Here is a 15,031-nt window from a genome sequence, read left to right on the forward strand (position 1 = left end):
CTTCCACTGCCCAGGACAGGCAAGAAACACGTTACCAACCTTTTTGCCTTAGCCCTGGCCTCTATAGCTCCTCCCAGCCAGCTTGTTCCTTGCCTCCACCTGGGATAGAACTTGTTCTAGTTTCTCTTTCAACAGACTCTCTACTCAGGCCTCTTATTATTGGAGGGAGCAATCCTATTGGGATAGGCAGCCGCCTCCGAAGTCGGAGGTGACCACCTATCCAATGCAGGGTGGGCGGAGCACGTAGGGGACTCTCTCCTTCACGCTCCATCTGCCCAGCATTCACAGCTAGATGGCTGATTTCGGCTGTCTAGCTGCAGGACTTCTGAGCATGTGGGAGTGGGGTTTGAGGCAGGATAATGCATAGGAAGCGTCGTACCAGCACTTCTGCATGCCCCCCAGAACACCCCCCCTTTTGCACTACTCTGTGCTGCTCTTACAGTCATAGAATCATAGAATAGTAGGGCTGGAAGGGGCCTACAAGGCCATCGAGTCCAACCCCCTGCTCAATGCAGGAATCCAAGTCAGAGCATCCCTGACAGATGGCTGTCCAGCCTCGTCTTGAACGCCTCCAGTGTGGGAGAGCCCACCACCTCCCTACATAATTGGTTCCATTTCTTTCCTCTGCCTTTTACTATGCACATAGCTGAAGAAAGCCTTTTTGTTGTTTTTAGCATCCCTCGCTAACCTCAACTCATTCTCAGCTTTAGCCTTCCTGATGCCATCCCTGCAATTCTGTGCTACCTGCCTGTACTCTTCCTTTGTTACTCGGCCTTCTTTCCACTTCCTATATGTGTCCTTTTTTTGTTTTCAGGTCATCTCTAAACTTTTTGTGAAGCCACATTGGCTTCTTCTGTTGTCTTCCACCTTTTCTTCTTATTGGAATTGTTTGTAATTGTGCCTTGAGAATTTCCTTTTTTAAAAGCTCCCATCCATCTTGGACTCCTTTTCTCATTAGAGTCGTTTGCCATGGAACCTTACTGATCATTGTTCTGAGTTTATTACAATCAGCTTTCCTAAAATCCAGGGTACACGTTTGACTACACTCGGCTTTTGCTTCCCTTAGAACCAAGAACTGAACTACAACATGGTCGCTTTCCCCCAGAGTTCCTGTAACTGCTGCTTTATCCACTAAGTCATCTCTGTTGGTTATTTATTTATTTATTTATTGCATTTATACCCCGCCTTTTTTCCTCTTGCAAGGAACCCAAGGCGGCTTACATTATCCTCCTCCTCTCCATTTTATCCTCACAACAACAACCCTGTGAGGTGGGTTGGGCTGAGAGTGTGTGACTGGCCCAAAGTCACCCAGTGAGCTTCCATGGCCGAGTGGGGACTAGAACCCGGATCTCCCAGCTCCTAGTCCAACACTCTTGCCACTACACCACACTGGTTAGGATCAAGTCAAGGATAGCCGATCCTCTAGTTCCTTCCTCTACTTTCTGTAGGAGGAAGCTATCCGCCACACAAGTCAGGAATTTCCTGGAGGGGCCATGTTTTACAGAATTTGTCTCCCAACAAATATCGGGGAAATTGAAGTCCCCCATTACTACTACATCATGCTTTCTTAAAACATTGGCTATTTGCTTTTCAAAAGTTTCATCCTCGTCTTCTACTTGATTGGGTGGCCGGTAGTAGACTCCGACCACCAGATTCCTTTTATTCTTTATTCCATTTATTTTGATCCAGATGCTCTCGATGGGGCTACCAAGCTCATACTCCTGTATTTCTGTGCAGAGATATGTATTTTTCACATACAGTGCAACCCCACCTCCCTTTCTGTTCCTCCTGTTCTTTTTGAACAAGTTATATCCTTCAACTGCTGTATTCCAGTCATGAGAGTCATCCCACCAAGTCTGAGTTATACCTATCAAGTCATAATTTCCCTCCTGTATTAAGAGTTCAAATTCGTTCTGTTTGTTTCCCATACTCTGGGCATTAGTATATAGACATCGAAGACCATGTGCTTCATAGTCTGGCTTTCTTCCTACATGTGTCTGAAGACTATTATTGGGCGCTATTAGAGCTGTTCTCTCCGTTGCAGTGCATGGGCCTACGTCCATTGTTACCCCCAACATTACATCTCCCTTCCCCATAGGATTCAGTTTAAAGCCTTCCTGATGGAAGTTCTTCATGCTGTGGCCAACACATTCTTCCCATCCTTTGTGAGGTGCAACTCGTCCCTTGCCAACAGCCCATCTTCCAGGAAGTATAGCCCGTGGTCCCAGAATCCAAATCTCTCTCATCAGCACCGCCTTCGTAGCCAGTCATTCACCCGGAATATTTTTCATTCCCTGAAAACTATCTGGGCCCCAAAGTTCTTGAGTTTCCTTCCCAAAGCTTCAAAGTCTGACGTGATTTCTTTGTAGCTCCGCTTGGCAGTATCATTTGTTCCCACATAGATGAGAAGAAAGGGATACCTGTCAGTGGGCTTTATGAGTGCAGGCAACCTTTCAGTCACGTCTCTAATCCATTCACCCGGGAGATAACATACCTGGCGAGTCCACGGGTCTTTGCGACATACTTGGGTCTCGATCCCACGCAGCAAGGAGTCTCCCACTACTACCACTCTTCTCTTCTTCTTGTTGTAGGCCTGGGTTTCATTGCCTCTGCTTGACTGACCTTCAGCCTCTTGCTCACTCTCATGCAGGTTCCCCTGTGATTCTTCCTCTGCAGGCTGTCCTCCAGTCTCATCCGCAAGTACCTGGAACCGGTTCCACAGCTCCACTGCTTCCACTGGTGCAGAGTGGCGTCTAGTTCTTCTTCTCCTAACTGTCACCCTTTTCCCAGGAGTATCCTCTACTGCATTTTTCCTCACCTCAGCATTTCCCACTTCTGCCTCAGCTTGCTGTTGCTCTTCAAGCTTCTGGTCTTCCCTTTGCTGCTGTAGTTCCCCCATTCTGTCCAAGAACTCTTCGTGTTCTCTTATTCCCCGGAGGGTCGACAGTCGCCGCTCCAGTCCACTTACTTTTTCTTCCAGCAGTGTGATCAACTTGCAGTTGTTGCAGGTGTAGGCCATGTTGTTCTCAGGCAAGAAAACAAACATTGCACACACCTTGCAGGTCACCACCACTGGAGAGTCTTGTCCTTCCATAGCCTCTTTTCCCTTTTTGTGTCTAGCTTTGTGATTGTTCTAAACTAGCCTGTGCCTTCTCCTCTACTCACTAGAGGTTAAAAGCAGAGTCCCACTAGTGTGGAAGTGTGTGTTACAAGACAAATAAATGAAAAAAAAAGTTTGTTTAAAAAAAAAATTCTGAGCGCAGAGCCCGGGGACGACCCATGCCGGTTACAAGGGGGCAGGGGAGGGGGCAGGAGCAGGGAAGCGGTTTTCCGAGAACCAGCCTTGGAGCGTGGGCTCCGAGGTCAGTCCCTAGAACCCGAACAATCCTATAGTCATCTAGCTGCTGCCTAGCAGCCATAGGATTGCACCCTTATTCTCTTTTCCTATTCTTTATCTCTACAAACCTTGGAGTTTGTCTTGTCTCCTTTTCCATTTTTTCCTGTTCTCTGCCTTAGATAAAAAGAAGAAAGAGCGCTTTTGTTTTCCCCAAGTTAGTGTGAGGAAAGTGTCTCACAATGGGTTAACTTCCCCTATCACCCAGGAAAAACAGGGACCTATGTGACTGCGTTTTAAACACTCTGTTGGTCCATAGCTCTTCTTAGCCAGTTCGTCCCTGCTTTTCACCCAGGACAGAGCTAATTTTTATCTCCTCCCAACTCGGGCCTATATTTATCTTTATTTTCTACACTTCCTTAAACTCCTTACCTCTTTGACTTTTTTCTCACACTTTTTCTCAGGGAGTGTGCTGATCCCTAAGAGATGGGTTTTTGTTCTGTGTCTTCAGTTGTCTCTACATTTTCTTCCTTCTTTGTTTCTGGCTCCTTAATTGGTACTCTGTTTAAAAGTTTGGCTAGAAAGGACTGGCTTGAGGGAGCCACAGAGGCCAGGACCAAGGTAAAAAGCCTGGTCACATGTTCCTTGTCTGTCCTGGGCATGGGCAGTGGGAGGCATTAACTCATGATGAATGTCTGCTGCGTGCCGGTAAGTACCCAACTTTCTATTCTCATTGGGAACAGGGATTTCAGTACAAACAGTTTTGTGTCTGGTGCATCAGAATGGTTGGTGAGGTGGGTAGACCTCCATAGGTGGTTGCTGGGAAACTGGAGCTGCTCAAAAAGAGCATGGAGCAAATATACATGTTTCGTTTTCTGCTACTGCTAGCTATTTTTTTGGAGTAACCATCTTTTAGGGTCCCAGTCTTCTTCCTTCTCATAGGTTTTTCATCTTTTATTTATGTCTGCAAAAGGTGGGAGGATCTTAGATTCCCAAACAACATGAAAGAATAGGATTTGGGAGGCTGCTGAGTAGCTCTGGAATGAGTTGCTATGGGAGTACTCTCGTTTATCATTAGTTCAGGCTTTCTTCTTCCTTTCCAGGTGGCCAAAATACCCCATTTACAGGATGATCCCACCACTGTCAAAGTTGAAAGAACAAATTCCTATTCTCTAGAGACCAGTCAGAAATGTGATCTTCATTCAGCAAAGAAGCCAAAATGGGCTTGGCAGGTCACTCTAAAGCATGCTGCTTTGAATGCTCAGGACTGTGCCATGTTTGGTAACCAAACAAGAAGTTCCTCACAGCATCTAGGTACACCAAGACAAAAAATGGCCCCCGCCTTCTGGGGCGCCATGGAGCACCGCCATGCCTTCCAGCGGCAGCTGATTGAAGAACAGAGACAGCAGCTTCAAGAGCAGCAAGAGCTGATCCTTCAACTTCAGGAAAATGAAAAACTAAAGAAGGCCAGGGAGGAGGCTGAGAGAGCCACAGCTGCTACCATGGCACTTAACAATCCTGCACCAAAAACCAGGGAAGGAAAGCAGTTGAGAGAGAACCAGTCACATTACAAGAATACAGAGCCTTTAAGGTAGAGTGCTGATAACACAAAGATGCCATTCGCCAATGGCTACACTGTGTCCTGTTGGGAGGAAAATCTTCAAGCCAACACCCTGATGTTTCTAAACATACTTGATACCGCGTTAGAGGATGAGCATTGCCAAATTGATCATTCTCTTTTTCTTTTGCATTATTTGAATAGTTTAAATCATTCTTGTTGCCAATAACAGTTTGCATTTAGTATTAGAATGCCAAAAATAGCAGACTCCTTCCAAACATCTCTACATTACTAATTATGAGAAAGCATACAGTTAGTCAAGGTCATGTTTATTTTGCAATTCGGCTCAACATGGTGACATGGGGTGCTGTTGGGAGTCTGCCCATTTCTGACTACATTATATTCTTTCTCAGGAGCACCTATATCTCTGGCCAGCATACAGATACTAAACACTGAGCTACTGGTGGCATATACCATTTTAATGGGCATTTGTAGTACTTAGCCATAGCAAAGCATAAAACCCTTTGGTGTGGGGGGGGGGGGGAAAGGAAGGTGACTGTCTTGTATTGATACGGTTGTAGTTTTTTTTTAAGGATTTTGTAAGAAAATGAAAACTGGAATCATGAGCAGGTGTTTGGACCTTGCTGAATCTTGACTCCCTATTAAAATCTGAAGAGATACCACTGCTGCATGAGCGCAGAGCAAAAAATGTGGTATAGGGCTCAGCATTCTGTCGCTATCCTTAAAGGCAGTGAAAATAGGCTTGACAGTGTAAGTGGGCAATCTGTTGACAGAAGCCAAAGGGATGACTAAATGAGATCAGATGTGCAGAAGACAGTGTTTAATTCTCTTACAATCCTCATCAGAAGTAGAAGGAAAATATGCAAGATAAATACACAAATTTTAATAGCTTGCTGAATTTAATTTTTTATTAGAACAGAGTTTAGATTACCCAGGTACAGAATTTTCTTTCTTTTTATTTGCAGGGCATACATTTCTCTAATTTAACTCACAGAGATGAGAATTAGCAGGAAACATAAAATTATAGTTTTTAGAAAGTTGTCATAGGATTGACAGTAGATTGTAAAGTGGCAATGGACTTAGATGCAGTCATTTAGAGCTATGTTGGACAGTGGAATAAGATAACAAATGCTAAGGTAAAGTTCTGAAATCTCCCCTTTTGGAGGCTGAATAGTAATTTTCCAGGTTTGTGGGCTAGAACTAGTTAATCCAACTATAATGTGCTGGTTAGATTTATTCTGGAGATGCTTTTGTCCTCGGTATTCTAAGAAACACAGATTCACTTATGCTCTTTCCCAGTGAAGCAGTAAACCGTAGTTAACGTTGTTTGTACAACTGGGAGATTGGATAGCTGTTTTTTTCTTGGGGAAAGCAAGAGTGATTCCTGTTTATCTATAGTTTTTGTATTGTGTATAGATCCTCTTTCTCAGTTTGGAAAAGTATGCTTTCTAGAATGTCAACCTAACCCACCATCCTCATAACCACTTCTGTTTTTCTTCTACATTGTAATTCTTTTTTCACTTTTGTTTCTTTCAGGTCAGAAAATTACCAGCCAGATGCCCAGAGCAGGAAGAACCTGAGCGTGCTATCCACACCCCATCCCTTACTCAAAGGTATATTCTTAAACTCAATGGAGTCTGTTCCTAGAATGGTTATAGGAAGCTTTAGTAAAATATCAGTGATAAAACACTGAGATACAAGTTGATTGAGCACTACCAGTTCCTCGTACTTCAAGAGTACCTTAGTCAGGTCTTGACCCCCTAAATAGTTGAATACATAGCTGAGAACATCATAACATAGCACATCCCAACACATGTTTGAACCCAGACATGATGAATCACCATGTGTCCAGTTGTTGAATGACTCACATTTACTGAAAAGTCATTTCATGTTTTCAACACATAACACTGGATTGAGAGCTTGAGCCATAGGGACTGACTAATGTAGCAGTCTGGCGCACAACCTTATTTTAAAAGGATTTTATGACAGAGGAAAGCACATGAATAGCCAAACTCTGAAATGTTTAATAAGTACACCTGCTGAAAAGTAACTTTCCATTTGGCATTTTGACATCCAGAAGAGGAAGCTTTTTTTGAAAACTCCCAAGTGTGCAATTTTCTTTGAACTGTAGCAGTTGAGTAAACCTTCTCTTCCTTCTTGGAGACCTTGTCTACATAATATTTAACTATGCATTGGACAGGCTGAGGTCACCAGCATTGTGACAACACAGAATGTTTATACTTTATCTGACTTCCCACTAACGAATGATATTGCTGTATTTCAACCAGTCTCACAAAGGCTAGGGTAAGACACAATAGTAGCTCAGTAAATGAACAAAATTACTGTCTCAAATATGCATATAAAGTGCTTCATCTTTTGCTTAATGAGACTTTGATGCTTGGAGTTATAAGATCTCACCACAAAAATACATATTTCTTCTCTTAATGAAGTGCCCTATTTTGCTATCTCAAAACACCTTGCTATACTTGTTAAATTATCAAGTGTACATCACAAGACCAGATGAAACCATTTCTGTGTAGCTGCTTGTGAAGCATGGTACTAAATTGTCCAGCCTTTTTAACTGGTAAGAAAACTTGCTTAAATTGGTGGCTGAGGGGCCAAGGGGAAGAAAGCTCTTCAAAAAATTTTTCCAATCCTTGACTTTCAGTAAGAACTTTTAGGCCTGTGATCATAAGGGATTCTTGTATTTTTGACATGATTGTTGCAGCAATCATGATGTGCAAGCTCCATTTGAAGTTTTCAGTGATACCCTAGATAGGGCCTTTTCAAACTTGCACAAACAATATCTATCAGCGGGAGAGAAGCTCTCATGTGGTAAACATACTGCTTGATAATTATAAAAATGTTTGTTCAGAGACTCATATTAGATTTCTAAACTGTGGTAATATCTCCCCCCATTTTTTAATGTTCTTTGTGAATGTTTTACTCGAACTGTGGTATCCAGGATCTCTGAAAACCATCTAGGCCTCATTTGAATCCATCAGCACTCTGTCAGGATCACCTCATCAGTGTCCTTTAAAATACAAGAGCCAATGTGAAATCAGGGAAATCCAAGTTCAGATCCCCCTGCAGTGATGAAGCTCACTGGGTGACCTTGAGCCAGTCATAGTGTCTCAGACAAAACTATCTCATATGGTTGTTGTAAGGAGTAAAATACATTTATTTTAACTAGTGTATGGACTGAGAAAAAGGGATGTAATTAATGCAAGATTGTATTAATTGTAAAAGTTACATTTAAAGCGTAATATGGCGTTTAACACTTTAAATGGAAGATTATTCACCACTTAATGTTGAATTCTTGAAGTTAAGATTTCTTATCTGAACCATGTTTCTCGCTTCATGGTATCCTCTCTTCAGTGCAACAATTACGTATCTTTATTATGAAATGTGAACTTTGGTGTTGCCCTCCGCTCCTTATTAGGATCTCCCCTGTGATTCCGTTATCCCAAGTGACTCCTAAACTGATGGAGGTTTACTCAGTGTTCTCTTGCTTAATCCTGTTCTGATTAATGTGCACCTCTTGTATCTGGTGTAGCAGAAAATCTCAGCTGGAACCCAAAAGCGTGTATCTTGAGAAGGATAAGCATGCAAGGTGAAGAAGACTGAATACTGTTCAGGATGAGCAAATGGAGTTTTAAATTTTGTTGGAAGCCACTAGCCACATCATAACTGTGCCCTCCTCATAAAATTGTCTGCCTTATACAGGTTGCCACCATCAAGACAGAATGTTGATCTAGATCAAGGGTAAGCAATGTGGTGCCCCCAGACACCTTTATTGGCACCTGCCAAGGTCTGTTACCCTTTCTACTCCATTTTGAAGTGAACATTTTCTTACCAGCAGCTGGGATTGCTGTATAATGTGTTGGTGCTGAAAACTGTGGGTTCAAAGGAGTTGTGTAGTGTGTTGGGGCTCAGACTCCACCTCTGTCTTGTACTCAGTCTTTGGGGCAGGTTACATTTCCTTTGCCACACCTCCCATTTTGTGGTGGTGCCCACAGCCCAAAAAGGTTGCCTACCCCTGATCTAGATGAACAACAAGGCAGTTCTTTCATTCTTTATTTTGGTATTACAGTTCATAGAATAGTAGGATTGGAAGGGGCCTATAAGACCATTGAGTTTGCAAACAGAACTATGCATTCTTTGGGTCCCAGAGATTCATTTGCCCTAATCCTTGTGCTTCTTATTCTTCAATTCTTAAGCCATGGAAGAGAGAGCAATTCAGCGAGCAGAACGGAGGAGGGAACTGGAGGAAGCAAAGAAAAAACGAGAGGAGGAGAAGTTAGTAAGTAAAGCTGCATTCTGCTTTAAACTATATGTTAAAGACAGCTTAACTAAATATACATTTAAAAAAGAGAGCTAAACTAAAACGTATACGTTCAGTGTTTGTTTAAAAATGAAGATCAAGTTCATTTAAAACACTTCAAGTCTGCGACTGGCATACCCCCTAACAATATAAGAATTGGATTCCTGAAACAGGCTAAAGCAACCTTGTATTTAAGCACTAGCCTGATAGCCATTGGCAACAAGGAATTGCATGCAAGTGAGTGCATGGAATTCCATGTAGGCTAGTGACCATGCTAGCAGAGGATTGATGGAGTGTTCCATCCCTCCTCTGCATCCAGCATAGAAAACCAAGTGGGCTGCCAGAGGAGGGAAGCCCCCCCCCCCACACACACACACACAGCATGGACGTGCAGCAGGCTAGTGAAACATTTTTGCAGGCTAGTAACTTTTGTGGGCTTATTTACAAGGCTTGATTAAAGTCCGCCTGGTTCTGCATTCTCTCACCAACCATGGACAGCCAGATGCCTCTAGGAGGGCTAACAGGCAGGGCATGACGGTGATTTCTCTCTCCTGTCATTCTCAACATCTTGGGTTCAGAGGTCTCAATCCCCTGAACAGTCAGTTGTCATGGCTAATAACTGGTGATAGAGTTATCCTCTGAGTACTTAAAATTATTCAGACTAAGAAAAGCATGCATCAGTTTGATGTTTCAGGATAGAGGAAAACCATTTGTATTTATCTTATTATTCATGACAATTCATTCTGTTCTGACAGCTTAATTTTGTAACAAGCTATATGACTTGTTATATCTAATCAGATCATTTAAATCAGACAATACTGAAGCTGACAGTTTGTTTCCTTATTCTGTACCATAAGAAGATCACTGCTTGTTCCTGATAGCCTACAAATAGAAGATTGTGAAACAGGATTCTTTGGTCATGCTGATGATGAAATCAAACTGCCCCTGTGAAGGGAGATTGGCAAGTAATAAAAGCCAACTGTGGGGCAATCACACATACAAAATATTTTTTGGCATTTGGAGCAATAAGAGTAAAAACTGTTATAACTGTTATAAGTGGATAAAAAAGGAAACATGTAGGTTCATCTGTTTAGGTGGGTGTCTGGTCTGGAAATTCTATGTTCTGTGGGGCTGGGGAGTTCAGATGTGATGGGTTGAGAATCCTTTGTCCTCTTACCCATTTTAAGGCCCAGATGCAGGCTGAAGAAGAAGAGCATCGGAAGCAGGAAGCAGCAGAAAAGGAGGCTCAGTTAGAGAAGAGACGGGAGGAAAGAAGACTGCAGAAAATGGTGAGCAGAATATTGGGCTTGCTTCTGTTCCATATTTCTGGCACCATATTTCCAGCACTGGTCATAATTGGCTGTTCGTTGGCACTTTGCAAGGAGCAGGAAATGCTGATCGAATCCAGGGGTGGGCAGAAGGGGGATCTGGATCTACTGGTAGCTCTGGGTGATTTCCAGAGACCAGCAAGGATTTCTGACTCCCAGTTGTTTAACAATAGCAACAACAAAATGACCCCCCCCCCCCCCACACACACACACACGTTATACTGCTGAAGAAAGCTTGAGAATAACCAGGAGTGGATTTTTGTGAGGAAGGGCTGTAAGCTCCTCAAAACAAATTCCTGGGCTCATAATTATTTAATTCTAAGTGTATGTCTTTTGCACCAGGCTCCAGTTAGTGGATCTTGGGGATGTAGTACAAAACAACATAGATCACAGAAGCCTGAAGCCTGCCTACCCCTGGTCTAATCCACCAGCGTGAAGTGCTGTTCAGAGGTGGAACAACACCCATTCTTTTCATTCTCCTCTCATATGGGCCATTCCAAACATTCCTCTTTCAAAGTGGTACTAGCGGTCACTATATGAAGCAATATCTGTGGCCCTGTAAGTGGGCAGGCCTGGCGTTGTGGAGACAGCCTTGCTTTAAGGATGCCAGATTTCTGGGGTATCTTTTTTTTAATGGCTGGAGGCTGGGCTCAAGCAATGCTGGCTCCAGATTTTGGCTGGAGATGTCGCTTAGGCCCCACTCCCTGAGTAGGCCCACCTCCTTGCCCTTGTTCCCATTGCTCATTCAATTGCTCTCGGCCTAATCCACCCCACTGCCCAGGAGGAGAGGACAAGGCGAGAGGAGGCTGCCGCTGCTTCTACTTCATGGTCTTGGCAAGAGCAGGGAGGAGGAGGAGGGGCAGAGTCGGGGACTCTGAGATTCAGAATGGGCCCCATGCTGAAGGGTGGGGCTAGGCAGGTTACTGACAGTGCTGATGTTGATGTGTGACACTGGTGGGCTTAAGCAGAGACCATGCTGTGTGCACGGTCTCCAACAGGCAAAAGGAAAAACTGGTGATCCATTCAAAATGGTGCAGGTCAGCATGGGGAAGACTTGTGACGTGTCCGACAGTGATGTAATAGTTCCACCTAATACAGGGATGGGGAATGTGTGCTCCCTCCAGATGTTGGATTGCAACTCCCGTCATCCCTCAGTATTGACTGTGCTGGCTAGGGTTGATGGAAGTTGCAATCCAACATCCTCTGAAGGGTCACATGTTCTCCATCCCTGCAGTGTAGGGAAATGTGTGTAATCCTTGCATCTGCTGTGGTGAAAATTGCTGTTAATCAGCAACTGCAATTAGAGGTCTCAGGACTGGGAAACAGTTCCAAGAAGGGCTTTCTGGGGCAACATAAATATTTTTTTCAACTTTAAAATAGTTTTAATAACAGCTTCAATTGGACACATGAGTGATGCTGTGCTGTGTACCTGGGAAAGGACTGTAATCTGGAAAGGTCCTAAGGGTACTCCTAGTAACAAATTCCTTATTATGCTAATAATTGCTTGCAAGACCAAATTAAGAGTAGTAAACATTCTTGATAAGGTTTTCTGACCCCATGACTGTATCTCTTCTGTTTCATTAATCACAGAAAGAAATGGAAAAACAGAGAAGGTTGGAGAGAGAGCAGCAGCTGTTATCAAAAGCAAAGGAGCATTACAATAAGGTCCTGCTCAAGAAGCAGGGGCTGGAGCCTTGGAAAAGACTAATAGAGCAAATACAGGAAAATATGGTGGTAAGCACCAGAGTAAAAATGGGTATCTTGAAAGAAACGTTGGCTCTCTGTGCTGAGGACTAATCCTCTGCTGTCCTCCCACTTTTTCCCAGGGTGAAAATTCCTGTCCATCAAAGCATGGTTTCTGGGAGCAGTTCCTGCTTAGCTTGACCTAGCAAGCAGAGCCCCAACCCAGCAGGAAGGAACCACTCCCTTCTCCCCATCTCTTCTGACTTGCTTATGCACAGCAGCTGTGCAGGCTATGGGAAATCATTCTGCCTCAGTCTATTTCTAGAGAGGGGTGAAAAGAATGGCTGGGGTGAGGCTTAAAAAGGGGAAGGGAAAGTTGCAACAACAATATAGAAAGAACAATGTTGTAGGTGACATTTCTCAAATGTTACAGGTGATTATCTATTGATTTTGTTTTGATTTGTACCCCACCTTTCTACCAAGAAAAATGGCACTCAAGGCGGCTTTCAATCATAAATAAAACTTGATTAAAACAATAATAAAACAATGCATTAAAATACAATTACAACACAGTGATAACAGAATATAAATAGCACCCAACCCAACAGACCCACTTACACGCCAATGGCTTGCTTGAATAAAGAGGTATTTGCCAACTGGAGGAAGGACAGCAGAGAGAGAGTGGACCTAGCCTCCCTCAGCAGGGAGTTCCACAACCTGGGAGCAGCCATTGAGAAGGCCTCCTTTTGTGTTGCCACCAAAGGCTCCTCTGAAGGCGGCCGTATTGAAAGGAGGGCTTTTCTCAGATATCTTAAGACCCGGGCAAGGCTATATACAGCTTTATAAGACATAACCAGCACTTTGAATTGTGCCCAGAAACAGACTGGTAGCCTGTTTCTGGGCACAATGATTGGGCACACAACAGCAGTGAAGCTGTTGTAACAAAGGAGTCAAGTGGTTGGAATGGGAGATATCATATAACTTTATTGAGTTTAATCTGTAAAATTAGAGATTTCTTGTTTGGGCTGGCTTTTTAGCAGCCACATATGGGGTACTTTTAATCCAGTAATATATTTTATTTACTACTTTATTAGGCTGTGGTTTTAGCGTCTTCTGCACCGAGTCCTCAGGCTTAAACGAATTCATAACCCAGTAATGGTCATCTGCACTTGCATACAAAGTCAGGTGCATCTGTGAATCCAATCCAGATATGGATACATTTTATGCTATGAGTAGTGAAGAAAATTTAATTGCTAAACTACAAGGCAGAGGTGGAAAGGAGAAAGGATCAGCTAAAATGTTTACTCCAGAAACGCAATGATAGTGGAATAGGAAATAATGAGTGGAAATAATAAAAGTGCAGGTCATTGGTGGTGGGAGCTTTTAGCAAGAGGCCAGAGTGGTGTTGCAGTGGAGCGTCTGTGGCTGCAGCCCCCCAGCAATCATCTGAGTAACCAGGTCTCTCTTTCTGTCTGGGATCAGGTGGCACAAAGGCATCACTGCTTCAGACTGCAAAGAAAGTGTCTGCTTGCCTGGCTTCATCATATGCAAGAGATCCTTGCTAGGAAAAAAGCACAGGCTGAGGACCTTTATTCCTGCCTGCTGCTCAGAAGGACCTTCAGGATCTGGATAAAGGTGAGCACAATATATGATCTGTTGGCTGCAATAAATTACTTGGTTTCATTTCAGGAAAGTATTATTTTTCACACAGCTTTGGGGCCTGAAACTGCAGCCTGTCTCAAAAGATTCTAGTCTAGGCCTGTAGGTGAAGGACTGTCATCGAAGGCCAGGGACACTCGCTTACTTCCAGTAGGTTGTGGAATAATGGATGGGATTGTGCGGGTAGGCTGGACTGCAAAATTCCCCATGACCAGCATAGCCATGAAGATGATACCGTGCCACACTTTTTCTCGGGCTGTGGCTGTGAGGAACCTATTATTTACTTAATTACTTAGGGTAGTATTCAGCAGGGCGCTTATGGTCCCGCCGATTCTTGCACCTTGCCAATTCCCATCCACAAGCGGTACATACCACTTGTAGAACAAAGATTTGGGGCTTCTGGGAGCAACCAGGTTCTGAGAGCAACCATTCCTGAAGTCAACAAAAATGCTCATTTCTGGAATGAGGCAGGTTGGCAGAGCTCACATAAGGGAGCTCCATGGACTCGTCCCAATCCAGAAACAAGTGTTTCTGCTTGTTTGGGAGCTTCTTCTGGGAAGCTTTAAATCTCTGTTGCACAAGCAGTGGGTCCCACAGGACCCATCACTTGCTCAGTAGAATTGACGGGTGTAAGCACCCCATTGGTCACTGCCCTTACTTACCACATCTATATGCCACCCAATAACAATGTTCTCTCCGCTACTTAATGCCTCTGGTGGTCCTTGCTGGATCAAAGCAAAACTACAGGACTGTCCCAACTTCACAGTTTGCACATCTGAGTATGGAGCCAGAGCGCCATCCCCCCCCAATAGGTTTGGTAGGGGAAGGATTATGCCTTTGTTGTTGTTCAGTCGTTCACTCGTGTCCGACTCTTCGTGACCCCATGGACCATAGCACGCCAGGCCTTCCTGTCCTGCGCTCTCTCCCGGAGTGTGCTCAAGTTCATATTCATTGCATCGGTGATGCTGTCTAGCCATCTCATCCTCTGCCGTCCCCTTCTCCTTTTGCCTTCAGTCTTTCCCAGCATCAGGGTCTTTTCCAGAGAGTTTTCTTTTCGCATTAGGTGGCCAAAATATTTGAGCTTCAGCTTCAGCATCTGTCCTTCCAATGAGCACTCAGGGTTG

The 15,031-nt window shown here is 43.8% G+C and overlaps 1 protein-coding gene across 2 annotated transcripts in view; it reads left to right on the top strand.

The window, feature by feature from the left end:
• Positions 1 to 15,031, top strand: part of CCDC191 (coiled-coil domain containing 191) — a 34,078-nt gene that overhangs the window by 12,695 nt on the left and 6,352 nt on the right. The window contains exons 10-15 of one of the 2 annotated variants that reach the window (XM_084843101.1): positions 4,438 to 4,925; positions 6,450 to 6,526; positions 9,134 to 9,216; positions 10,425 to 10,526; positions 12,156 to 12,299; positions 13,731 to 13,883. In XM_084843101.1, the coding sequence (XP_084699227.1) occupies positions 4,438 to 4,925; positions 6,450 to 6,526; positions 9,134 to 9,216; positions 10,425 to 10,526; positions 12,156 to 12,299; positions 13,731 to 13,883 (1,047 nt within the window). The remainder of the gene's footprint in view (positions 1 to 4,437; positions 4,926 to 6,449; positions 6,527 to 9,133; positions 9,217 to 10,424; positions 10,527 to 12,155; positions 12,300 to 13,730; positions 13,884 to 15,031) is intronic. The other variant, XM_084843102.1, reaches the window with a different exon arrangement.

Source organism: Heloderma suspectum, chromosome 3 (assembly GCF_057233095.1).
Source record: "Heloderma suspectum isolate Gila_16-S chromosome 3, 16-S_ref, whole genome shotgun sequence".
NCBI classification, from domain to species: Eukaryota; Metazoa; Chordata; class Lepidosauria; order Squamata; family Helodermatidae; genus Heloderma; species Heloderma suspectum.